The sequence below is a fragment of the Hippocampus zosterae genome, chromosome 20, assembly GCF_025434085.1.
Source record: "Hippocampus zosterae strain Florida chromosome 20, ASM2543408v3, whole genome shotgun sequence".
Taxonomy (NCBI): domain Eukaryota; kingdom Metazoa; phylum Chordata; class Actinopteri; order Syngnathiformes; family Syngnathidae; genus Hippocampus; species Hippocampus zosterae.
In genome coordinates, this window is record NC_067470.1 from 6854095 (window position 1) to 6881112 (window position 27018).

The 27018-nt window shown below is 46.9% G+C and overlaps 1 protein-coding gene across 3 annotated transcripts in view; it reads left to right on the forward strand.

The window, feature by feature from the left end:
* myripb (myosin VIIA and Rab interacting protein b) overlaps positions 1 to 27018 on the forward strand; it is a 50465-nt gene that overhangs the window by 19541 nt on the left and 3906 nt on the right. For 2 of the 3 annotated variants that reach the window (XM_052054433.1, XM_052054434.1), the window contains 10 exons: positions 7440 to 7661; positions 16989 to 17125; positions 21588 to 21674; positions 21878 to 21975; positions 22279 to 22359; positions 22692 to 22853; positions 24213 to 24381; positions 24632 to 25161; positions 25399 to 25518; positions 25812 to 26516. In XM_052054433.1, coding sequence (XP_051910393.1) covers positions 7440 to 7661; positions 16989 to 17125; positions 21588 to 21674; positions 21878 to 21975; positions 22279 to 22359; positions 22692 to 22853; positions 24213 to 24381; positions 24632 to 25161; positions 25399 to 25518; positions 25812 to 26516 — 2311 coding nt within the window. Of the gene's footprint in view, positions 1 to 7439; positions 7662 to 16988; positions 17126 to 21587; positions 21675 to 21877; positions 21976 to 22278; positions 22360 to 22691; positions 22854 to 24212; positions 24382 to 24631; positions 25162 to 25398; positions 25519 to 25811; positions 26517 to 27018 lie in introns of those variants that run through there. The other variant, XM_052054435.1, reaches the window with a different exon arrangement.

Sequence of the window (27018 nt, forward strand, 5' to 3'; positions counted from 1 at the left end):
TTTTTTCCCCCTTCATTTTGGAGCCATCATGAATGTGTGAGGGTACTCAAATTTATCGGAAGCGAGTCGTGTTGGTGCTTGTAGTCAAGTGAGAATGTGAGTTCTCTTTGACTGAGAGAATGCCGTTCAGTCCTCACATGAACCTCTGAATGCCTTTTCTTTCCCCCAGCCGGGGACTATTTAGGAATTTCTGTGCAAGTACCCGTAGGGAGCACTGTTGTCCACGTTGTGCCTGGCATGTGACTGGACTGAACAACATTCCTTGAATCCCTTTGTGCTGTTTTTTTTATTCTGACCTGTCACATATTTAACAAATGGCAAAGGAAGTCAAGAATCGCTCAGATGTATTCATTTGAAGTCAAAGACTTTTGTCAACGTTGTCGTTCAATCTTTTTAAACAATTGTGGACGCAGTCCTCTTTATACAGCTGAAGGCGTTTACTTCTCCTTTGTCGCTCGCAACAATAATAATTTAACGGCAAATTAAATGTGTGGTACAGCTTTGTACTCCTCCAAACTGCTATTTATTGATTTTAATGCCCTCCTCTGGACCTCGACGTAATTGCACCCGGTTGTCAATAGGCCTCAGTTTATTGAAGTCGGCTGAGTTCAGCAGTACCATCCTCTACTTTGCTTTTATCGCGTGAGAAAACTTGATTGTGAGAATTGACAGTGCCTTTTTATCTGTGTGTGTGTGTGTGTGTGTGTGTGAGAGTTGATCTTGAAAGCAACTTGCAGGGGCTTGTGGCTGAGGAGTGGTCAGGGAACAGGAGCGCGGCAGTTCGCTCGGCTAATATCTCTACTGATGAAACAATGATTCAGTGAGGTACTCAATGGGGTGTGCGGATTTAAATTGGCCGGCCGTACATACAGTATGCTTGTGGATATGTGACTTGTAAGGCCGGGGCAGTGCACCCTAATGGGACATTGCACAGAATCCACAAACTCTGCAGTCCTACTCTCCTATAAACATGAACTGGGCACTTCATTAGGTCCACATATACACCATCGAATGAGATCCCAGGTGGGCGTTAGTTGTCAGTTTTGATGGATGAGGATGCGAGTTCTTGATTTAACTAGCCAAAAACGTGTGATGCGGTCTAGTGCCGTCAGCACCAACCGCCATATATGAATGTGTTGTTTACGTGGAGCCTGTACGAGCGCAGACAAATGCCTTGTGTGTTCAACATACTTGGCCAATAAAGATGATTCAGATTTGAATATATGCAAAGCAGACCTTGCGCAACATCTGAGGCGCACTTCTGGCAATGCCTTGAGGCTTGCACACAAGGCCGAGTCACGAATCGTGAACTTAGTTTTATTGAAGTCCAGGAATAACCATTAGTCTTTTTTTTTTTTTACATGATTCACCATGCTCCGGTAGTTGCAAAATAACATCTGTAAATCTTGTGAGGTCACGTGATACTATTTCAAATGTGACCACGGAGACACCACATTGACGCTTAAGGTACATGAGGCAATAATAGAAAGCATCTCACGCAATAGCGATGTGCTGTTAATTCCCCTCGAATGGACAATTGAAATCCAGCGGCGTGCGCAACAATATTGGAGTGTTTATCGCTTGGCGAAATAAGGTATTGTATTATCACACGGTCAGTTAGGGCCAATGGCATCAATAAGTTGGAGTTGTTTCCGCTGTGGCCCCCGTGTAAAATGTTGAGCCAGCTCCTTTTAGCTTAATTGTCGAGAGGACTCACTGGCCGCAACATTAGGTACAGCTGCCCAATCTCATGACACCAAATACAAAGCATCCAATTCTACCTCAAGGCAGAGGTTGGTAGTCTCACCAAAATACCAAATGAGAATACTTTTCTAAGTGCGGAAAGTTGGAGGGTGGGGGTGGGGGGGGGTGTCCGGCCTCATATTTGAGCTGTTGTGTATTTCCCCTTGGCCAAGTCTGTTTGAGCCTTGTCACCCCCACTTTAATCGTCATTAACGTCTGCGAGCCACCTCTGGGATCAATTTGTCATTGACTGTATAGTGTGAGCAACACATTGACACACCTCATCACTTAATGTTGTGCCTCGCAGCTCTTGAGGAAGACGTATTTATTTATTTGTATTTCATCACGCCGCGTCAAATGAGAGGTCTGGGCACAAAGAGGTCACATCGAAAGCAAAAATATATTCCGGTGCAATGACGGGACAAAGAGGAACATCCACTGTGATTGACACTGTCAAGGAGGTCCTCACAAGTGAGTCAACTGAGAGTTAATTCAAGTTTTTAGACGCTCCCAGCACGTCTTGTGGCTGGAATATGTCATTTATTTCCTGAATCATCTTGAGTTGCTCAATGTCTGTATTACTGGAAGACAGCGTGGGGGCATGGGGGCGTTGGGCCTTGCGATGATGAGATAAATGGCTGCCATGGAAGCTGTCGGTAGGGTTATGAGTGGAGGTTGTGAAGGTTGACGCTCTTTCTGTTGGTGAAATAAACACGCAGCCTCCCCAGCGTGAATGGTGGCTTCAGAGCTGCCAAGTCTCTTTGCATGCCAGAATCTGGGCCCATTCATAAGACGCGCGCATGTGTGAAAGTCTGCGCGAGGAGCAAGATGACACCGTTCTTGCGCTGGGAAAAAAAAAGGAGGCCGTGCTGTTCCGCCGAATCGGGCTCCTTCTTAATCGAGACGAATTGTCGTGGAAGGGAAAGGCATCCCATTTCCGCCGTAACGAGGAGTTATCGCCGCATAAAGATTGTGTGGCTCAACAATTCCATAAAAAACGTCATTTTGCCCCAACGATGTAGAATTAACTGCACAAATAAACACAGCCCGCAGTTCATTACATTTGCAGCCTTGAATGCCCATGCCAGCTTTGGACTTGATGGATTTCGTCCCATTTTGGCAACGTCCCACAATATAGCCTATGAGTCAATGTCAGGTTGGCAACGAAGGCGGCCGGATGAGTGATCGCGTCGCTCGCTGTCATGAAAATGAGTTAGTGACGAGATGACGGGGGGCCAGCGACGTCTTCCTTCCCCAGCTGTCGTGAAGTCCGCTTCGAGTCGAGCGAAACGGATCCAACAAACCGCTGGAGAAAATAGTGGCGGTGACGTTTATATATCGAGGCAGTTTGACTCCCTGAAAAATGGCTCTGAGGCTCTGCTAAGCCCGCTTGAATGTGCCGTTTGATTGTTAATCCGCAGCGCGTGGCTCGTAGCTGCAGAGTCATGATGGACTTTTGTAATGGTTGCCTCAGCTCACTTCAAATTTAAGTTGTGGTCAACATTTTCTCGGACCATCGGGTCGGGAAAATTCAAGTTGGTTGCCGAACGCTACTTTCAAAGGGACCGGAGAATCTCTCTTTGAATGGTGTGAATTCCTAATTTTGAAGGTCGGTCTTGTATTGAGCCGCGTTGAGGAGTTGTCAAAGGCTTCTCTTCAGCAAACTTTTTTAAAGCCGTCACGTCATGCGGTTGTTCTTTAGAAACTCGAGTGAATCAACAAGGGCGCCGCAGATTATAGCCAAGTAGCGCGCTCCACTTACCTCATGACTCTTGTCCACACAATCCGCAATGGGGACAGCATGACGCTTGCGCGGTTCGCACGTTTACCTCACAGTTGTTATGTTTGTGTTTTTAATCCTGGCTCCAGCCTTCCTTGCGTGAAGTTTGCATATGACTGACCCCGTTACTCGCAGCGTGTCCTCCATTCGGAGGACGGGCCAAGCTCTTCGTGATCAGCGAGTCAGACGTCATGCTCGGCCACAAGTATTTGATGGAATCAAAATTATAGTTTGTATTAAAGTCACTTGTTGATTTTTGCCATTTTTAGCCACTGACTAAAAGCGACACCTCTGAATGGTGAGCAGATGTGCGTCTCTTGAGTTTCGTCTCTTCTCTTTGACTTATATATGTTTAACATTGGAATGCCCTGGGGCAGAACGCATTGGCGGTTTCACTCTTTGTATGTTTTGGAGCAGCCTTCTTGCATTGCAGTGAATCTTTCTCACTCAGGAATTCAGTCGGCGTTGCACATTTGTGATCTCTTCTTCTTCTCGGCCGCCACAGAAATAGCCTCTTGTTCCCTGGCGGCGATCACGGGCCTCCTCCTTTTAATACACGGCAGCACGTCCTTGTAGCCTGCAGCTCACCGTGCACCTTGAACATCGCGTTTTGCAGCTGATGTTGTTACAAACGGATCCAAGCACCTCTTTTCACTGGAAAACAATCCCCAAATATTCCACCCATCCTGTGTCTTGAGACGGAGCAAATGGCGCAGATTGCTGCCGCTTACTTTCTGTGAAATGAATGTGCCCGTCACACAGACGAGATGCACAAATTAAATTGGGAGCCCGTTCTCTCTCTCTCAAGTCATTTGAGGGTCAAAACATTCTTATCGGAATGCAAAGTATAATCCCTTCCTCTCTCAATGATCTCACCTTGCTGAGATTGCCCATTTTCTTTGCGCTCCTTATCGCCCATTTTTCCCTGGCAGAACTCCTGTGCCAGGCGGGCCACTCTGATTGGAAAAGCTTATCAGCAAAACACACATTTGATTCCAATTGTTTGCCTAAAATGAGGACTCATTTTATACTCGTTGGCTGATGTTCGTCTGACAAATTCTGGATTTCGAGAATACATTTACTTTTGGAAAGATAGTAATGTAGATGTCATCAGTTTGTAATTGAAAAAAACAAGGACAACAACAACAATAAAAAGTAAAATATTGCTTGCTTCCAGAGAAATGGAGCAAAAAAAAAAAAAAGCCTGATACATGATCTTAAGCCAGATTTGTTATTTGCATGGGGAGCTGCTGGATATACTCGATAGCGTTCCTGCTTGTTGTCTTTTGAGAAATGCTTTGTATCTAATGCGCTCCACATCATCCACCCCCACTTCAGAGGAACCAGCAAGTACAGAAGCCAATTAAAGCATTGCCTCATTTGTGCTAAAGTTGGACTTGAAACTTTTATGACTTTATATGTCTTAATGAGCCCAGGCCCAATAGTTACCCCGGGGTTCTTGGCTGGCGTGTTGATCTAAGTGTTCTAATAAAAAAAAAAGAGAAAAAAAACCCCGGTAGCCTCCAGCTTAGTGGTCCTTTGTATTAAAAACATTTGACACACATCCTGAGCTTGTCACATGAGTTCCCGTCCTCATTTTATCCCCGGTGCACGTACTCCTTCTCTCTCCCAACTGTGACAACACTGAATTTCTGTAGTGCGGTTTTTAGTGCAGGGTGTCACTGCCTCATTCATCATGATGTTGTAATATGTGCGCCACAAGATCAAATTCTTTTTTTTGTGTGCATGCTCGTAACCCTTGTAGGTAAGTAGGGGAATTCAGATGAGCTACTGCGCATACAATGTGTCGTATTCCTTCAACTGCTTACGCAATTTAAGAGCATATCATCTAGTCTCACAAAAATGGATCATTCTATTTCATTTTCGATTCTTTCCTGCATTAATAACAAGAACTTAGAGGGGCAACACAAGCATGGTCTTTTGAAATGGATTGGTTCACTTGCGAAGCTTCTTATTTGGAGCCTCTTTGGGCAGGAACAACAAGAAAAAGCTTTTTGGAGCGGGCGCGCGCCGGAAATCAAAGTAACATTTTGAAATTGCGCTGTTAAGGCTGTCGGAGAGCCCGCGATCAATTCACAATTGCCAAGTGCTTTAAATTTTTTCTTCCAATTATACTCCTCAAAGCAGAGCCTATCCAAGATCAATTTCTAACACGCACACAGTCATAGGGTGTTAAGTCTGTATTCTTTATGTCTCAGGCACACTAGCTTGTCCATGTTATGCATTGATGCTGTACGTCCTAACTGTACTCGCATTGGTTCATGTCTAATAATAATCATAACAGTCATCATCCTCATTTGAGAGTAATGTACACTTTGAGGATTTCAGCACCATGGACAGCATACACTAGAGAACAGCGCGTTAACTTGGGTCCCATAACAAATTAAATCATATAAAGCAGAGTGAAAGGACGCGAGACCACAAAAAGGTCAAACCAGGCTCACCACACAAGCCCTTTAAACTTGCAAGCTGCTGGGGGCTTTCAAGGGCTCTCGCATGTTTTTTTTTTTTTTTTTTTTTAAAGCCAAAGTGCAAAGTTCACGCGCGGCAATCACAATCTCTGCCGTGACTCCACTTTGTCCATTTTATAGCTCCGTCACCGCTTTAATGACCCACTGTGAACATTTCAAACTGCGCGGATGTTAGCGCTGGCTGCCTGGCTGCATGTTAATAGGCGAGTACTCGTCGAGCGACCGTGAATGCCTATTTTATGAAAAGCGCTTTTGTGACAAAGATGAAATTTGACGCGGAGAGAAGCTCCGATAGACGAGCCCTTCCTTGTCCTTGAATAAATAAGGATACGCGCTCATGTATTTGATTCAAGCCGATCATGATCACACTCGATGCATGGTACCAATTCTAGACTGTTGCAAGAGGACGCCCGTTTTCAGCCCCACACCTGCCGTCACAGTGCGTGAAACGGTTTGCTCATCTTGTTAGTATTCCGCATTTAATGATGCGTAAGAAAGGCAATCAGTGTGCCGCGGGAGGATGTTGCTGAGGCGCAACCTTTACAATTTATTGATAGTACCGCAGCAGCACCCCACAACACACACTTAACATTCCCTCTCCTCAGCATGGCCGCGTAATGTTTTTGCATGTTTGATAAACGCCGTTTGCTTAACTCGCGTTCACTGTTACATCCAATATCAATGCATCTTGTTGACGACATTCATTGGCACAAGGCTGGTGATTAGCGAATGTTTTGGGAAATCCATGTCAACTTTGGTGCATTGCTGATTATATGCGCACAGACAGCGAATGCGGAATTTAATTTGTCAGTGTTGATGTCAGGTGCAGTTGATTAGTGTCGAGAGTCTAGTGCGCTCCCTCTTAGCTCTTTTTTTTGCTTCCTTAAAGCTACTGAAGATTCTGAAATGAAGCTTTTCATTGCCTGCCGCTTTGTGCAGGTGACCTTCAAGGTTAGCGGGATTTCTGCCTTTTCGAAATCATGACCCTCATGCTGGCTATGCCTTAATTGAGGTGGCTCATCCTATAGTTTGCGGATGCAGTGGGGCCTGGGGGGCAGGGGGTGTGTGAACACACTGCTCTCCTCAACTGTCAGCTGATGCGATGGGCAGACACAGCCTGACGGGGGTCTTCCAATTGGAAATGTCAGTCATCGTAACACAGAATCTGAGTGCGCAGTGTGCCAGACGGAGACAAAAAAGGGCAGCTGGTTAACTCCTGTGCACTGCCGTTGCGCCCCTTCCCCTTGTTCATGCATTTTTAATTTGCTATAGCGCCACCGATTATTCCACATCGCAGTTATATTCGATCACTTGACCAAATGCTCTTCTCTCCTCCTCCATCTCTTCACCCCCTCCCCCCACCCCCACCCCCACCCCCACCCTCTCTCTCTCGCTCTCTCTCTCTCTTGCTCGCCCGGCTCCAGTGAGATGAAGCAGGAGCTGGCGGAGGAAGGCAGCAGATGCTCCATCCTCTCCAAGCAGCACCGTTTCAACGAGCACTGCTGCATCCGCTGCTGCGCGCCCTTCACCTTCCTGCTCAACCCCAAACGCGAGTGCCTGGACTGCCAGTACAACGTGTGCAAGACCTGCTGCACGTACAACAAGAAGGACAAAGCCTGGCTGTGCGCCGCGTGCCAGAAGGGCAGGTTCGTACTCATGCACACACGCAAACAGGCGGGAGGTGCTTTGGAATGGGGAAAGAATGGGACTGAAAATGCACTGGAGGCAATTATGAAACGGAAGGATGATGATTAAATGTGAGCCTTTTTTTTATTATTATCATTTGCTTTGATTGACATCCAACTATGTTATTTAATTGAAAGAGTTCCTCTCTTTTTACGTGCTTCGGAGTAGGTGTATTATGGGAGATGAGATGTTGAGATTGTGGTTGGTTAAATAAAAAACAACCAAAAAAAGCATCACATCAAGGACAATTTTTTTTTTCCTGGTCGTGATTCATGCATCTTTGTTTTCCAATCGCATCTCTGTGAATGCAGTCAAGCCTTGAAAGATGGCTAATATTTGCAAGGGGGCGTGTGTGAGCGTCTGTTCTGTGCCCCGATGCCTTTGGGTGTTAGTGCCCCCACTTGTCACTGCATGAACATTCTTTTTTTTCCATGAGCAGGGAGGGGTGTTGGGAACACTGTTGCATCAGAGTGGAGGAATTCTTCTGTTAATGGGTGGGGTGTTGATTTCAAAGCAGATGTCAAATTGGAGAAGTCTAGACGCGGGTGTGTGCGCGTAGGTTTGCTGTCCAAAGATGTGTCGCCCCCAGCACCGCCCCACCCCCGTCTCGCTTTTTGACTTTCATTAATTTTTGCAGTGTCCTGAGGTAGCTCCGATAAATGCTTGTATTGCTATATAAGACGCGAGGTCGATGACGGCGTAGGAGGGATAAGAAGAGATTGGATGGAGTCAGATGTCCTTTGAATGAGGTGGCTAAAGTTGAGCCCCGCCCCTCACGCACGCCGCCGTTGGATATCGGCGTCCGCGAGAGCGGCCGCTTCCCAGGGGCTCGGGAATGTTCTCATGAGTGGTTTAGACTGGTCGCAGATGGGCCTGATGTCACAACAGTGCCATCGACCAGCATCATGGAAACGGAGCACTTATGATTAGCGCACTAAGCGGCCTTAAATCCGCTCTTAGCATGAATTACTCTCTCCGAGTGGCGTTGTGTCATTGGAAACGACAATTTACAGCTGCGAGAGTTATGTGCTTGAAAATATTTCTCTGGGCAAATTAGCACACTGACTGGAATTATGTTTCGGTCTTTTTAAATAACAACAGGGGACTGAGTGTGTGTCACCTCCTTAAAACGGAGGATTTCGTCATTTCATACACAAGAATGCGATCATCATAGAGAATGTCCACATTTTTTATGAATGAATATGCAGAACTTTCACAATATTCCAATCAATTGTGCTTTTTCTGCCCATTTCAGCTATGTAGCACCAGGATTTGCTTTTCTCAAACAGTGAATTGCACATGTGCACACCTCACGTTGCTGTAAAATTGTTACATTTCAGTCATTTATGTACATTCATTGCTATTAGAAAAAAAAAAACATGATCTGTATCTTTAAAAATCATGCCCTCCATACCAAATTCCCAACTAGCGCTCTGCATCTTTTAAACAGCATTCTGCAGAATCAAAATGTAAATCCAATTTCCAATGGGGCTGGGGCTCTCTCTCTGTCTGTCTGGCTATCGCTCACTCTCTTTCTCTTTCTCTTTCTCTTTCTCTTTCTCTTTCTCTTTCTCTTTCTCTTTCTCGCTCGCTCTCTCCGGCTGTCCAATATTATTCTCAGTGGCGCAAGTGTCATCCCTCTAGAACAGTGGACTTGTAATCAGAGCTCACATCCACGCCGAACTCATCTCCTCACACTCATATGCAGGACTTCTGTCAGAAAAGGTCCGGGACTGGTGTCACAAAAGATGTTATGAACTCAAACACACACACACACAGACAGATGCATCCTAAGACGCACATACACACATATTTGATTGAATTGAATTCTTTTAATGAGAAGCTTAAGCAGATTGATTGGGTTGGGAGTTGTTTGGACCACTGATCGAGGCTGGTGTGTTGAAGAGGGCAACAATAGAACATGGAGAGATTTAGGCGTGAGCCAGCATGGCTGTTTGCAGACTGGAGCAATTAAGACCCCCACAATGTCATATCGACCACTAGCGGCACATACAAGCCGGGATGTATTTTTTCATTTTTGGGGTGGGGGGTGTAGGGGCGAATATGGGGACTCCAATATCCAACCCCCACCTTCCGTTTAGGCCCCGAGCTACAAGCAGGCGGGGAACCGTTAAAGGGAAAGAGCAGATGATTAAGAGAGATGAGTGCCGGAGTTCGAGAGGGGGGAGAGGGCAGGAGGAAGAAAGGGCAGCAGGATGGGGAAGGACGTGTGTCCTAATTAAGAACAAATTTATGAAAAATAGCCGTTTCTTTTTCCTCTGCTGACATTTATGGTTATTTCATCTACTTACAGTTTCTATTTTCAATTGCTTTCCTGTCTTTACCCACTTAGCAATGTCCCAAATTTGACATATTTACATTGACAGTGCCTGCACATGTGCTTAATCTGCAGAAAAGGATGACTTTGCGCCTGCATATGGGCCATGAAATAATCACATTTATGTGTTTGTTTGTGTGTGTGCGCGTGCGTGTGACAGACTCACATGTCCAACATCAGTGTGACATGAATGAACCGACAGAGCCAGTGTGACCCTGCCATGATGGTAGTAACACAATAACTGTCGCACACAAGACGGCAGGCGAATGAAATCAAAGTTCTCTGCTTCGAGATGCTTTATTTTCATGGCCGAGTACTGCGGGTGCGAGTTCTTTGTACTCAAGTCAATCAACACCCAAAGGGCACATTTTGTTGTGCCAGTCGGTTGACTTGTCCATGAGGCCCCATCAACAGCTTACCGCCTGTATTCGTTTTCGAACCAACAGGCCGCATTTTTGGGCGGCCAGGTAGTCCAGTGGTTAGCACGTTGGCTTCACAGTGCAGAGGTACCGGGTTCGATTCCAGCTCCGGCCTCCCTGTTTGGAGTTTGCATGTTCTCCCCGGGCCTGCGTGGGTTTTCTCCGGGTGCTCCGGTTTCCTCCCACATTCCAAAAACATGCATGGCAGGCTGATTGAACACTCTAAATTGTCCCTAGGTGTGAGTGTGAGCGTGGTTGGTTGTTCGTCTCTGTGTGCCCTGCGATTGGCTGGCAACCGATTCAGGGTGTCCCCCGCCTACTGCCCGGAGACAGCTGGGATAGGCTCCAGCACCCCCCGCGACCCTAGTGAGGATCAAGCGGTTAGGAAGATGAATGAATGAGGCCGTATTTTCTTCCTGTGGCAGCCAATCACCTTTGCTCATATGTGCAGCCAAACTTTGAGGAGTCACCGGCGCGAGCAGGGATAAACGCAGACTCGCAGCTCTTTGGGCTGCTCTTAAAAGCAACGCAGCTCATTTTCTCTTCCGCTACTTTGTTTGCTTCTTTGACCAAATAGTGCGGCACAATTCTCCTGCCCCAAAACAAGCACGTATAAAAGTTTGATGAGTTTTGTTTTGAATGAATGAATAAGATAAAACATCATGGCTTTAGTTCTTTTCAAGGTATTCCCCATCCGTTCTCTTCATCCGCCTGCATATTGCGTTGTCTATTTAAACATCCCAGAAGGATTCTACTCCCTCTGCCTGTGTCGTCGTTTCTTTCGACACTCCCGGTAAGGGCCTCCATGAACTCTCTGCCTGCCTGCCCGCAGACGAGCACCTGCAGCTATGAGGGGTGGGATGGGCTATTTTTTTTATTTTTTATTTTTTGGTCATCCTTCAGGGAGTATTTTTATCGGAGCCAGCAAGCACGACTGCGCTCTCAAAGGGAGTCTGTGTGCCCTACGGCAAGCCAACGCAGGCACCGCCCACGTCTCAACTTTAATAATTTACATGTCTGGTGTCTCACCGTTTGCTTGCCTCGTGTTTTTACTTTCAGGCTATTTACGCTTGCGTCGATGGAGGGAAAACAAGCAAACAATGCAGCCCGATGGGGCTATTTTCGACAAAATGGCGCGTGCCATTTCGCAGAATGTCGGCTTTCGGCTCTCCGGTCGATTTTCGACGTAAAGTTGTTGGGTTGACCGGTGAGCCCGCTCACCGCAGCCTTTCTTGTCATCACTTGATGATTCTTGGAAACTGAGCGGCATGCTCCTTGTGCTACTTCAGTGGCTGGCGGTGAGTGCTCAGTCAAAAACGGTTAACGCTGCAAAACTGTCACCGGTGTGACCGGCTCTCACAATATGGCATATTGGCGTTTGGCCACTGACCTCAAAACTGCAAGGACAGATTTCAAGCCATGTGCCGAGGGAGGGAGGGAGGGGGAGGGAGGTAGGTTCAGCGGTGTAGCGAATGTATAGATGGACGGGGAACAAAATGATTTTGCACAACCGCTGACTTGGCATTTTAAGACATGTCCCAGTACTTCGACCGTATGTGTTCGACTTCACTCACTCTTCAACTATTTTAAATGCCCCCCACTTCCCCCTCTTTTCTGCAGATGCTTTTCACACACTAATTTGCATGCGTTCTCTCGCCAACATGCACGCTTGTGCATCGCTCTGGGCCTTTGTCTCATTGCACCTCCTCTCCAATTTTCGCAGCATTGAAAATGAGGCTTTGCCGCAGAGAGGCCAGGCTGTGTTTGCTCGTCATTTTCCGCTTGAGCGAGGAGACCTCTTTGAACTCATTAAGTTGAAAAGAAAGTGACGTTGTTACGTCTGCGTTGAGTCCCATTCATTTCATGCGTTCCCACAATCCCACGTGAGTGTGATTGGCTGACAATCTGTTCAGGGTGTACCCCGTCTAATACCCGAAGACAGCTGGGATGGGCTCCAGCATGCCCGCGAGCCTCGTGAGTAGAAGCCCATTAGTAAATGGATGCATGGATAAATAATGCCGTTCGTCATATGCGTTCTTCTGTTCAAACTCGTTTTGGTTCATTACCATAGCACATTAGAGTATGTGCAAATCAAGCTAGTCACGACTCATTTATCAGCCCGGCTTGTCACCGAGCTTGCCACGGCGGAGTCGACTTGGTCTCCCCTCCTGCCTGAAATCAAATCAGCCATTCTGACATCTTATCAGCGGAAGCCAGTGGGGCGAAACAGACATCTGTGGAACGCTGCCAGTGTTTTCTTGCTTACACGGCAACATTGCTGTTGCCAGGATAGCTCTCAAATCGCAGGGAATTCCCCACCACACCCCAACCCCCTTATCGAGCAGCAAAATCCATTCTCGGCGAAAAGTCTGCTCCAATGATGACAGTGTCGGTCAACAACTCAAGCGGCTGTTAAATTGCATCTTGTTTGAATGGGCAGCAGCCATCCCCGCATCGGCCAACCGCGGAATGTTTGCACACATGCTGCTTGACATGCAGCCCAGTGGGCAAAAGAATTGAGACTGGAAGTGTTTGAAACGAGCTGCAGCAATAAACTGCTGCGATGAGCTCACCGTGCAATTTCCTGTGATCTTGACCGCCATTACCGTGCAGGTGTGATTAACTTGTTGGACGCACTGTCGGACGAGTGTACCGGTAATTAAAAGATAAAATCAAGTCAACCGCATATGCAAGCTGAGAAAATGGAATCTTTCAATGGCATTTCGTAGGGAAAATTACAGGGGTGTTCTTTTTGGGATGCGTTTGAGAGTGTCTTAGGCGCTCACGGTTGATGGCTGCTGCAGGATTTTTCTCCACGGGCAATCTGTTCTGCTCACTGTGAGACACGGGCAGTATCCCGAAAAAAATCAATGTTGTTTTTCAATATTTATCAGTAACGGTACACGAAATGACTTTGACGCCATCTCAACACGGATGCTCTGGGGAAACAAGGACGCCAAATGTGTGATGGGGAGACAAATTCAATAGTCGGCGGCCGAAGCCAAAGTCACAACGGAGAGGGCAATGGCAACCTCCAAAGCGCAACGCGATCCCCTTCCCCTGAAATGAAACGCTCTTCATGATGCCATTTTGGGCACGTTTGACCTGAGAGGACTGCTTATCAGAGCAAGGACATTTCCTACTTTGTTTTCCGAGCGATTCCCCTTCTCATTCCCACCAGCTGTCATCAAAATCCCGTGGGAACACGTGAAATGAATGGGAAAGGATAGTTGAGTAAGAGAGAGGGGATTATTGTGTACGTGCGTGTGTGTGATTCATCCTCGCCCGTCGCTCTCCCACGCCCCATCGGCCAGACGGAGCAGAAGATGTTTCTCGGGATGATGGAACGCTCACAGTTTACGTGCCTTCACTCCGATGAGAATGCCCTGAACTCTGCCGTCGCATTGCGCAGCAAACAGAGCGGTTTCTAAAGCGGCTGTCAGAGCGATGCGCCAAATACGTGTTCTGGTCATGTAACATGCAAAACAAGGGTGTCATTATGCGTAAAGCCGGCATGCATCAGAACATCGAAGAGCTCTAGCGGCCGTCCAGGCAAATTATATGTTAAGTGACTTTGATGGCAAGGCTGCTGGAACTGTTTAAAAAAAAAATTGAAAAAGAAATTGTTGGCCAGCATACAGTAGCGAATTTGCTGCAGTCTCGATAAATTGTGCGTGAGCTTTCATTTTCTCTTGTTTTGAAAACAGCCGCACAATTATGAGCTTGAGATCTAATAAAAAGTGTCAAGTCGAAACCTTTTTTACAGAGAGATGTCACAAAATGGCTCCATCAGACACCAACCCGGTGATGTGAGCTGTGCGTCCCGGACTCGGACACGGAGATGCATTTCAAGTGGCAGCTCCTGGCACGAGCTGTACAATACTTGTGTCATCGCTTTTGAGCACGACACAGTGGGAGAAGATGAGAAACGATGTGAAATGATATATTTACATGTAACCGTCACCGCATTGTGAATCATTTTTCCAAGACGGCACCTCGTCCTAACGGTCACTTATGCAATTATTATCATCTGTGGCGTATCTGCCGTTCTTCCAGGAAAGGTTTTGCGATAAGTCTCCAGGTTGCATGGTTGCCGGCCTCTCTGGTCATTGAGTTGGAGTTTTACTGGCTGCATGTTCCAAGACTGGATGTCTGCAGCTATTCTGCGAGATCATCTCTTTCTCGGGGCTTCCTCGTCTTATCAGGCAAAACCAGATTGCTGCCTCCCCTACTTGTCAGCTGAATATTTCTTTCGGGAGGGCGATATATCGACCGGGTATGTGCTTTTGAAAAAAAAAATCAAAGAAATTGAAACACTTTTAGCCTTTCTTTCATGGTGCCAATCACCGCAATGACCTTTAATTTGGAACTCGGCGGCTGCCTTTTGTCCCGCTCTTGCCTCCGTCTGCTTTGTATTCATTTTTCACTCACCGGCCACCGCGAACTCCAACCGCACATGCTTTTCAAAGGTCAATGCAGGACAGAACTCTCTGATCGTGTCCATGCAAACTCAGCATTGTCGTCTTAGAAAAGTGAACATTTAGGAATAAATCACGCCGATGATTTGTCGGACTGCCTCAACCAGGGTAACACTCTGACCGCCGCACTCTGCCCTTAGTGTCGGAGCTCGATCGCGTTGACGATCTGCCGTTTGACCGTTGCCATCAATTGAGCTAACGGTGGAGTCCATCGTCAAGCGACAATAAAAATAAGGAGGCTTTGTAGTTTTCACATAGCGCACATGTAACAATCGCAACAGTTGCTCACATCCGTTCATAATGCAGAAGGCCTCTCTCTTCATTCGTCTTCCCTGCCGATGCGAATGGCAATCAGAGAGCCACGGGGGAGGTGATCAATATTCCGGCGGCTTCCCAGAAAGGTCACAAGCCGGGGCTCGTCGCTATGAGCGACGCGTTTGCATCCGCTCGCTGCCAAATGATTTAAAATGATCCTTGCGCAGGAGGAGAAAATCTCATCTGCATTTTAGCATTTGACCCACCGCCCCGCCGCCTTGTCCTCTTTGCGGCCGCCAGTTGTGGCAGCCTCGGAATAAATAACCCCCGCCTGTTTAGTGCGGTGGGCAGAATACAAACATGTTGATGTTCCAACAGAGATTCAAACGCTGCACCGTTGAGTATCATATTCATAGTTGAGCGTTGTGGCTGCTGTATTATTAATTGTCTTGCTCTTCGTCTTTTTTTTTTTTTTCCAATTGCATTTTCCGCAGGCATCGCTCGATAGAGCCCATTTAGAAGGCGAAAGAGCTGGCAGGAGACTGAGTAGCGGCAGTCGGTTTGGCAGCATGGCAAGCGGTCTACTAAGATGATGGAAGAAAAAAAGAGAAGCCTAAGTCAGGAGAGTTTCCATAGGAATCCCTTTTATTTATTCATGCAGCAGCTCACAATATGGGACTGTCCCCAACCTCATTATGCATGTTTTTCCCCATAAGCTCGTGCGGCTCATCCAACACTTGAAAGCTTCTACTCTCTCCTCTCCGTGCACATTTTTTTAAACCACGTCACTCCAGGGAAGCCATGCCGTGCTTCATTCATTGAGAAGACTCTTCCCCTTCATCCTTAATCTCCAGCTCTCACCTTGCTCATTTTAATTGTGCTTAATTAGTTTTTTTTGTTCAAAGACTATTTCAGATTTGAGCAATATTAGAATATGCAAACAATTTGACCCGAAACAAACTCATTCTGCACTTATTCAGTGCTCGTGAATGCATGCCGCCGCATGGGCATGTTGCTTGATTTACACGGTGATTAAGATTCCGCACTTTTGTTTGCTGCTCACTTCAAAGGTCGGTAAACGTGGAGCCTGACCCGGTGCAGATTGTTTGTGCTGTGCGTGGCGCCACCTGGTAGCTCCTTCATTCGCTTCCTTTTGTGTCGTCCTTTCCAATGAGAGTGACTGCCATCGGAGGTTTCGGCTTATGATGGTGCAGTGCGGCGCCGCCCGTGCGCATGAGCCTGTTCTGGTACTGGTTTTCAATGATGATTCATAAAGTCCGCATTGTTAGTTGTGTTCACTCGAAATAGCCGAACACGCTTAAAAGTCCAAGCTGAGCGACTGTCGGTGCGAGCATTTTGTCATTCATAAGTGGAAATGTCACACTTCTAATTTCAGGTTTAAAATGCAAGGGACTGCATGGAAGTATTTAAGATAAGATGTCCTTTATTTGTCCCACACCGGGAAAATTTACAGTGATATATGATATGATTTACATATCAATAACGACGGTCTTCATTCAAGCCGTCCCGATCACGCAGCAGAGTGCGCGCGTGCAGCATTCTGCTCTCATTCCATCCTGCTGCAGTGCTAATGGTGACAAATTTACTGTCTATAAAAGTACTTTTTGCTGACCATCCACTACTTCCCCCCCCTGTTAATGCGTACGACAAACCCACGGGCATCGCAAAAAGCCAGCCTATAACAAAGCTGAATCAGAACCAAATCACCTTATTTGTGCAATTTGAAGGATGATGCATCCTGAGCTAAAAAGCTTCTCTTTCATTTGTGATCTGCAGGATTTTGAGGACGCAGTCCCTGGAATGGTATTACAACAATGTGAAAAGACGCTTCAAGAGATTCGGCAGCGCCAAGGTTTTGAAGACGTTATATCGGAAGCACATTATAGAGAGAGGAGCGCTATCTGATCTCCCAGGTAAACTCAGCCTTACCTCTGTGTGTGTGTGTGTGTGTGTGTGTGTGTGTGTGTGTGTGTGTGTGTGTGTGTCGAGAGAGACAACGTCTGTATGTGTGCTGATGGTTTCCCTGCAGCCGTACCTTGCCGGCTAATGCGTGCGGTCGGCTGCATCCGTTTTTGTTATGCCCTCGTTGGGTGTTTCTGTCGTGGGCAGCTTTTATCCATTCTGCCCCCGCCCCCCTGCCCCCATAGCATTGTTTTGACCAGGCTGCAGCATGATCAGTGTGTCTCCACAGGGCATTATTTCCAACCCCAGTAGGCTGGATTAAATGGATGAAGGGAGCACTGAGGGGATAAATCAGGTCAGCCTTTGGGCTAAACTGGATGAGGGGAAGGTTCGGGATAAGTGAGGGACTGCGAGACATTTACAAGTTATTTTTTTCTTCATAATAATGACAGTGGTAGTAAGAATAATCATAATAGTTGCCAGAGTAATTATGTATCTATGAATATACAGTTGCGCATTTGATCTTAAATTAATCGCATTCAACACACATGAATTAATTAATCACATTTCCAAATGTCAAAATGCATGCATGCAACACACTTATTATGATAAAGTATTTGATATGCTTGAGGCAATTAACACAAACACACAGTCGCAGGCGGCCGCAGACATTTGTTTTCAAGTCACACATGCGCTTTATCGCCTTCCACTGAAGAAGATGAGCATGAAAGGCCCGGATGGCCGGCTCCCTTTTCTCCCTCGCCGTCTGTTTGAAGGTCACTCATTCATCGTGGACACGTGACTGTTGTAAAACATCCGCCGCTCTCTCGACGACCGTCGCGTCGGCCGCCGTCTCACGCCTCCCGACAATTGATGCCATGGAGGTCAGTCACTTGATAGCGATGAAGAAAGAAATAAAAGCCAGCGTTGTCGCAAGGCATATGATGTCCGCCCAGTGGACGGGAAAGAATTTATGAGAATGTTTTACATTCCTGAGGCGTTGCCCCTATTTGCATGAGAGTCCATTATTTTGAGTTTCAGGGCCACATCATAAAATGCCATTCTTGAAGTAGACCAACAGAGGGGGTGTAAAAATGTTTATTAAATCAATTTTTCATCTCAGTGTAGCACAAAATGCAATGAAGCACGTGTGGAATCAGGGAATGTTCGATAGGAAAATGACTTCATAATATCATATTAAGAAGCATATTGAGAGGGAAGAAATTTCATCTGTGCGGTATGTTACACATACAGTACGTTTGACAATAAAGTTGTATCCATCCATCCAGCCATATTTTTCTTTGTTGACTGGCTGGGAGAAATGTCTTTTGCCGATAAAAGGATTCCATTTTCGAGGCGCACTTGAAGTGAAAAACAGGCCAAAGTCGAGGATTCAAGGTCGTCGGTCGATTTGATGCCAAGCTAGCAAAACAAGTCCCTGGAACTTGTTCCAAATGAAAGTGCCAACATTGAGTTGACCTTCTCATCTCGCACAACGTAGCGTCTCACAGAATGCGAAACAGGCCCTTGAAAGAGTTCAAAACAAGTTTATATGAGGAACTCGTGGGAGTAAGCCAGAAAAGTGCATTTTGTGCAACTTTTCTTTCATCCTCCATGGCTCTGAGTCTCTTGGAGAAGTATGTGATGGATAAAACATGGCAAACATGGAAATCATCACTTCTATTTGTCTATGTTCTTTCATCTCAAAGCTATTGGGCGTGATGGGCCGAATGTTTCATGGGAGCATAGAGTCACTTGGATGTCTGCAATGTAAGTGACATTTGGTGAAATGATTGGAGAAAAGGTCTGCTCGCCCGCATCGGGGGGGTCATCTCGACATGAGAGGAAGGCGAAGTGAAACTCTGACCTTTTGTCAGCTGAAGCACATCTTGCTCACTTAACATTCACTGTCGGATTGAATTATGCCCATGCTGCGAGTTCCTCGACCGATCCGCAGCCGGCGGAGACGCGACTTTTCAGGAAGCAGTTTTTATTGTCATGCGACGGGTAGATCTGCCTCGCTCCCGCAGTCCTTTTCACCCAAATGACAGGCTGTTTAACGCATTTAGCCCAGCCTGCTTATAATTCAGCGTATTTTTCCCCCGCGTACTCAAATGTCACACACACGTTTATTTCAAATTAAACGACGGCGTGTTTATGCTCGCGGAAATGTCGAGATAGGCTGAATGATTTCTGTTTTTTCTGCTTACATTATTTCATGACATGAAAGAGGCAAAGTCGTTGGAGCGCCTCTGGAAATGTTGCAGTCGGAGTAATAAACATCATCAAGTCTATCTGAGAACATGGAAGATGTATTACGCGTTTCATGTCATCGGGGGCGGGGTGGCCATTGGGAAATTCTGGGAAATGTTGTTTATTTTCCCAAACGGCCGGTCCCGGGCATCAATTGGATCTTCTTAATGAACAAATGTACCAGATGTTGAATGTGTTGGGTTGTTTTCGTAGGTTTCAAGTGTGATTTGCTGGATGGATGGATGGATGTCCCAAACGAATGGGAAATCTTCCATTGGGGTTGACTGCATGGCGTTGGATGTTGTGATGGATCGCAATTAAACGGGCATCACATCACCAGAACAAGAGACAAACTCTCAGGGGGTGGGGTGGGGTGGGGTGGGGGGGGATACAGGAGACCAGCTTGCTTACTTTGCTCCTCTCTTGTGATGTTAGAAGATAGCCTGTCAGTTCAGCCCCTTGTTGTGACAGCGTTGTTAATAAGACATTTGCTGCCAGATGCTCCATTGTCATTGAAAGGACCCCCTCCCCGGCCCCACCCCATCCCCCCGTCTTCTGGCTGATCTCAACGCTGACGGAACTTCTGTGCCGTCTTATTTTCTTTTTGTTTTCTCTATCTCTATGTAATGCTCAATGGCCAAAGTGTTTTGGAAACACCATTGCTGCCTAAAGGCACAGGAGTGGCACATTGACAACACAACCCAATAAAGTGGCAACTTTGGGTGGAATGTCAATAAAAAGAGAATGATTACAATTTATTTTTTTTATTCTCTTTTCAATTCAATCATTGTATTCATCACCAAGGCACAAATAACATGCCCCGAGTCCAATTTGAGCCAAGTTCATTCTTGCTCTACCCGAGAAACGAACATAGCAGGACGGTTCAAATATGAGTGACTCAGTACACCAAATCGTGTGTACTTAATATTGCACAACTGTTTACTGTAAATGTTCTCTGTTGGATTGAACGATAAATCCATTTAATTTGTGTCATTGTAATCCAATGCGTCTACTGATTTAAAGCAGCGGTTCGTACTTGCAGCCTTGTAAAGTTGTAACGTGGCCGCACTGCGTGGAGGTTGAACATCAGTAATCATTTGCTTTAGTGTTCCTCAAAGGCAAATTACAACTTTTGCAGTCGTTTAAAGGCTTCTCTCCGGAAAGCGCCACGCTCCATTGGGATGCCGCGGCATACATTACGGAAGAGATCAAGGTGCAAAGAGTGAACAGCTGAATGCTAATGTCAGCACACTCGCACGTCCCCGCAAAGACGATTGAGGAGGGTCTGTCTTAAGAATCTTTGAATGCGTCCACCGGCTGGTCAGCCTTAAAAGGCTTGGCGACAGCTGGTCACATCAACAGAAGATTCATATTGCAGTCGATGTCACTGACTGCTTAGTTTCCGAAGAGGAACACTTATAGGAAAACGGAGCTCTCATCCAACGTTAACACGGCCTTGTAGGAAAAGCGGCGGGTTGCCGAAGCTCGGCTCATCGTCGAAGCCGGGTGACAGTTTGCTATGGCAGAAGCCATTTAGCGGGTCTGGCACAATCACACCAAAACCGCACGAGTGAATTTGGACTCTCAAAGAGAAACGGCAGACGGTCCAGCTGGAAGACGAGTCGCGAGTGAGGACTCTTGCGTGGCTTTCGGTTTGGAAGAATGACTCGGAATTATGGCTGCTGTGTTTTCTCTGGAATTTTTATTCGGGTTTAAAGTGTGAGGTGCAATCGTAAACACATCATTCACCGTGGAGTATTTAGTTTGTTTGCTTCGGAATCTGCGTGCCCGTTTATCCTGGAGAATGAAGTCAGAGGCAGTGTCACGTCCTTGACAGTATTCAAACCATTTTTCCAATCAATTGTAATCACGACATTCATATTTAGGTCACGCGAATATCTGAGATTTCCGAGCTTTATATATATAAATACTGTATGTCAGCTGTGTTCCTTCAGAGAGCTGTCCTGAATTGTACAAGTGACTGTTGGAGTATTTCTTTTGAAAGCAGATCGTATTATCAGATGAGTTGCCTTCGGGATTTTGTCAAAATAAGAACAATGAAATGAGGAGTACGCATGACAAGAGCACAAGGGGCCGCGGGGATTAGTGGCGCGGTGCGCGGCGGGATATGTTATTTGCAGATTCCAATATGAACGCATGGCTGTGACGGGGTGTCAGATTTTCGGTTTGACTCGCAGCCTCTTCGTCTCTTTCACTCAGAAAGCAGCGTCCACGAGGGAAGTTTGGGCAATGACAATGATGGCAGCATATGTGGCAGTGACTCTGTCTTCTACAAACAGAGTGAAGGTGAGGACACTGCTGTATTGAGATTTCTGCCTCTTGTATCCACCCCCCCCCCCTTCCTTTTTTTTTTGGTCACTATGTTGCCAGCATGGATGGATGAACAAACATTTATTTGTACTTAATAAATCCCGATTTTGGGTCAAATGAAGTGAAAATGGATCATCCCTGATGATGACTGTAAGTGTTCTTCATATGTGTGGCATCAGGACACAGTATGGCTGAGACGCTCACGGTCGCCTTGCGCGTTGCTGAGGAAGCCATAGAGGAAGCCATTGCCAAGGCAGAAGAGTTCAGTGACAGTTTGGTGAGATCTTTTGGCAGCCGCTCCGCTTCCTCCCCTCTGTCTCTCTCTCTCGTATAAAAACACATAAAATTAGGCATAGCTTTACGATAAAATAACATTCAATCTAAGAGCAGTATGAATAATTCTACAATGCATTTCAACACCACAATAATCAAGGTATTAGCCAGGTAATGCGTTTCTCACCATATTAAACCTAACTGAACATGATTGTCTTATCATTTTTATTTTATATATATTTTTTCACAGCATGTTGTGATCATTCAATTGTGCTTGCGTTCTTAATGAGTCGTATGTCGATTGCAGGAGAAGCAGAATGAGGCTCGATATCTACGGGACCACAAAGAAGAGCTCATAGAGGAACTCGCTACAACCATTGTCCAAAAGGTATTTTGAATAGCTTGATTTTTTTTTTTTCCCGCTAATTAATTCGGCACTCTCCAGTAGGTAGAGGCAAATGTTTGTCAATCTCCATTGACGTGTAAGTTCACGCGGTAGAATGTAAATTTAATACCTAAAATTCAGTTTGACAGAGAAAGACCACAGGTTCTTTCAGTTTTTGTTTGTGTGATGGGCGGTCGGTCCTTTGGGTGTCTCGCTGTAGTTATCATGGTACATTGTGTTTCACTGCTTCTCACTTCTAAATAAAGTTGATGTCCTTCAAGTCTTGTGGCGTAAACTTGAAAGGCGTGTTTTTGTTACCGCCTGATGTTCACTAGATCATCCAGAGGAGAAAGCGCTCCGAGATGCAGACAGAGTATGACTTTGTCTGGCCTCAGCCTCAGTCTTTGATTCAGACCAGTGATCAAGTGTCATCCTCGCAAGCTCAACCGTCTTCACGAGGATCTTCGGACCCCCTCAAAGCATCCTCCACACTCTCGGTTAGTCAACACCTGCACACAAACACGCCATACAGCCAACAGCCCAAGCCAAAAAAAAAAAAAAGTAGAAAGGACTTTTTGTATTACTTTCTGGATCATGAATAATGAGGAGGGTCTTGTGAGAGACTGTTCGGGGCTGCGGGTGACGATGACGCATTATGTTTAAAATCCCATTACACCTGAGAATAAAACAGGAAACTGAGGAGTGGGTGCAACAATGAAACAGATGCCTCCCAAATAAGCAGGCCCAGGCTTCATCACACTTGGATTCACACAAATTTGCCAGCGGGGACTTTTTGTCATCAGTGACATTTGTCATTATCCCATGCTCGAGCAAAGCATCAAAGCTGCGCTCCGGGGGGGCCTCCCTGCTCCGTTTCACGCGGTTTTTACTGTGCCGTGATCAAAGTCCCGTGGAATGCGCTTGGATCCTTCCTCAGCAGCTCAGCCCGCCACGGGACAGCCGCGCTTTATCAGCGTCAGTTCAAACACGCTCAATTAGACACCCTTGCGGGGAAAAAATATGCAATATGGATCCTTGTGTTGTGGTCTCGGCTCACGGTAATCTCAGCATTGCAGAGATGAAACAGATGCCTCCCAAATAATAAGGGTTAGGGGTTAGGGTTAGGGTTAGGGTTAGGGTTAGGGTTTAGGGGTTAGGGTTTAGGGGTTAGGGTTTAGGGGTTAGGGTTAGGGTTAGGGTTGCTGCAATGCTGAGATCATGGTGATCTCAGCATTGCAGAGATGAAACAGATGCCTCCCAAATAATAAGGGTTAGGGGTTAGGGTTAGGGTTAGGGTTAGGGTTTAGGGGTTAGGGGTTAGGGTTTAGGGGTTAGGGTTTAGGGGTTAGGGTTAGGGTTAGGGTTGCTGCAATGCTGAGATCATGGTGATCTCAGCATTGCAGGGATGAAACAGATGCCTCCCAAATAATAAGGGTTAGGGTTAGGGTTTAGGGTTAGGGTTAGGGTTAGGGTTTAGGGGTTAGGGTTAGGGTTTAGGGTTAGGGTTGCTGCAATGCTGAGATCATGGTGATCTCAGCATTGCAGAGATCACCGTGATCTCTCTGCTCAGGATTATAGGCTTGCTTTTAGCTCCACCTACTGATGAGAATTTTTATCCTCACTGAGTTTTTCTCGACTGGTTTCAAATGGAACTTTTTCGTGGATTAGTTACCTCAGCTAAGGTGATAATGTTCTGACTGCTATTTCATTGCATCAACTCAATTCAGGTGCACGCGATGCAGAAGGTTTATAATTTGGTGCTGACTGAAATCAGTAACGTTCAGCCGTCCATACTGTCCCATTCTAGTCCAGCTTCATGTGCATTTCTACCTGTGTGTGTGTGTGTGTGTTTTCAGCGCTCACGCTCAGCCTTCTCCCTCACCAGTGACGACTCTCCTGAAAAAGTTCCTCAGAACGAGGTCGTTGGCACGGGCGGCAGCCTACAGGAATACTCTTCTTTGAAGAGGGAGCCCAAGGCCGCATCCCTGCCTACCTGGAAGAGTGTCGACCGGCTGGACAATTCCAGTAAAGTTGATGTTTTGCATCCCACCAAGCCTTTGGTCTTGACACTCTCTGACTGGCTAATTTTGTCTCACCGTGACAATGAAGAAGTCATGATTAATAAAAGCCGAATGACAGTAAAGTCACGAAATGGGGCCAGAGAGGGGGTGGTTTTTTCAAAAGACCATTTGAATCATTGGGTTGCCGATGTTGGTTCCCCAAAGCGCTTGTTGTGGATGAAACGACATTTTCATCTTTTGCCCTATTGATCCAGGCGCATCATCGGTCCTCCAAAGTCCAGACGGCAACTGGATTGCTCTCCACAGCTCTCAGATGTCTCGTCCCAGCCTGCTCACCAAGAGGAAAAGTCTGGTGTTCAGCGTCTTGGAAAAGGAGTCCGGCGTTGTCTCGGCCTACGACGAGATGGGTTCTGACTCCGAGGAGGACGACGACGGAGGCAGCTGGGGCGCGGCCTTGCAGCAGTTCCGCCGCAAGCTGTCCGATGAGACCTACTACACCGACTCGCAGCATGACCCCGAGTGGACGTATACGCAGCACCTGCCCGTGACCTCGCCTTCTTCTGGCCAGTACACCAACACGGAGACTCTCAATTCTGATTCGGAAGCATCCTCGGCGCGGTCCTCGTGTCCTCGGCGACCACCTCAAAACTTGCTTTGGAGGAAAGGACCGTCAGACACGCACCTTCACCCTTACCACGTACCGCTGTACCAGCAGCACCTTCACCAAAACCTCTCCCCGTATCCGCTTCTCTCAGGGTCTCTCGATGTGAACTATAACCCCAAGGTGCGTAGAAATGCAAAGATTGTGTTTTGGCGAAAGCTGCCGAATGTGATATGAGGGATACCTATACAGGATGATTGATTGCATTCTACTCGGATGATGATTTAAGTCGTAGAAAGATCAACGGAATACGAGAAGCGCATTTCTGTATGGCGCGCTGCACTTCTTCAGCAACTGTCCGCCTACCAAATCCTGTCTGGAAAACACACGTTACACACCCCACCCGATCTCCGTTTGCAGGTGACGGCGGACAGCAGCGAGGCCGAAGAAAGGCCGCACGAGCAGGTGAGAAGGTCACGGCGACGACGCAAAAGCAAGAGAGATTCATCCAACGACAACCGCTCCGGGAGCCAGATTCAGGTAACATTGTACCAAATTCAAATGGAGATTGCGCACCAATGTTGAGAAATGCTGTTGTCCAGTCAGAAGGCGAAGGGAACCGTCGGAGGACTACATTTTAAAATCGCACTATCCTAACGTGCATGTTTTGGGCATGTGGGAAGAAGCCACACGGGAAGGTCGGCGCTGCGATTCAAACAGAGTACCTCTGCCATGTTCTTCATCGCTATCACGTCCGGCGTCAACTGTTCCGGCAACTGAATTCCTTTGTTGGCCTCGATTGTGAATGAATCTGTTCTGTTTTGGGTGTGAAGGACAGTCGCGGTTTTCTTCTGGATGACCTCCTGAAAAGGGGCTTAAGCGAGGACAAGCCCGTCGCCGACACCGTGCCCATGAGCACAGCAGCACCAGATGCCTTCCCATTAGATGCCATCACACCCGAATCCCACGACTTGGACCAAGCCACCCCGAATTCAGTGGACCCGAGCAGCCCTTCGGGGCCCCGCCGAGGGTGCTCGGGACCCGTGTCCGGCACAGCCCGCCCTCTGGAGGAAGAACTGCTGACCAGGGTCAGTCAGCTGGTCAGGAGCCGCACCAACAGCAGAGATCGCAGCTCGTCGGATGAGGAGTGGCCCCCGCACAAACAGATGGAGGAAGAAAGCGCCAGAGCAAAGCCGAAAGACACGGAAAGAGAAAAGACGAGGTCAAGCGTCAAATTAAAAGCAAAAGCGGGCGAACCGGCCCCTCGATTGAATGGTCAAGAGATGACGAGAGGTGAGAGGTCGATCGAAAGTCCACCGTTGAGTGGGGAATGCCGAGTGAAGGAGAGGAGGCTCGAGAAGCGAGCGGGGAGTTTGGAGGAGACGCAATGTGAGAAGGAGCAGAAGAGAGGAGAGCGAAGAAAAAACAAGAGACAGCATCGGCGAGATTTGGACAAGGAGATGTCCGAATGGAAGAGCGCCTCCAGTGCGTCTGCTGTTACGCCATCTGCCCAGCAGGCGGTGCTGTCTGACAACCAGGTAAGGTGGGATAGCAACTCAAGCGCTGCCCTTTTTTGTCACGTTATCGCTGCTGTGCTGAGAGGGATCAATACGTCTACTGATTAAAGCTTCAGCCAGGGATTCATTTCATATTGAGAAAAGATCCGTCTCTCTTCCCTTTCATGGCCAGCGTTTGTCTATGTCTGAGCATATTTAACACTCAGACACAATCGAAACATCATCAAGCAGGGCATCGTGTACTTATTGAAATACTGTGCATCTTGAAAATGTGAACCCCCCAGACTATGGTACCTTTTATTGTCTTGCAGCTATTTGAGAGTTTGTTGATTGATTTTTGACTCCATTTGTGGAGTTTGGCCTCAGATAGCCATTTCCACCCCCAAAAAACAAGTTCTTGCATAGAACGTAGTCATGACATCATTGTAAAGCGTCTAAACGTTGATGTTTACCCAAGAGCACCTTCCGCATCGTCGGGTCACTTTGATTAGTCACAGTTCTTTTTTTTTTTTTTTTTTTAAAT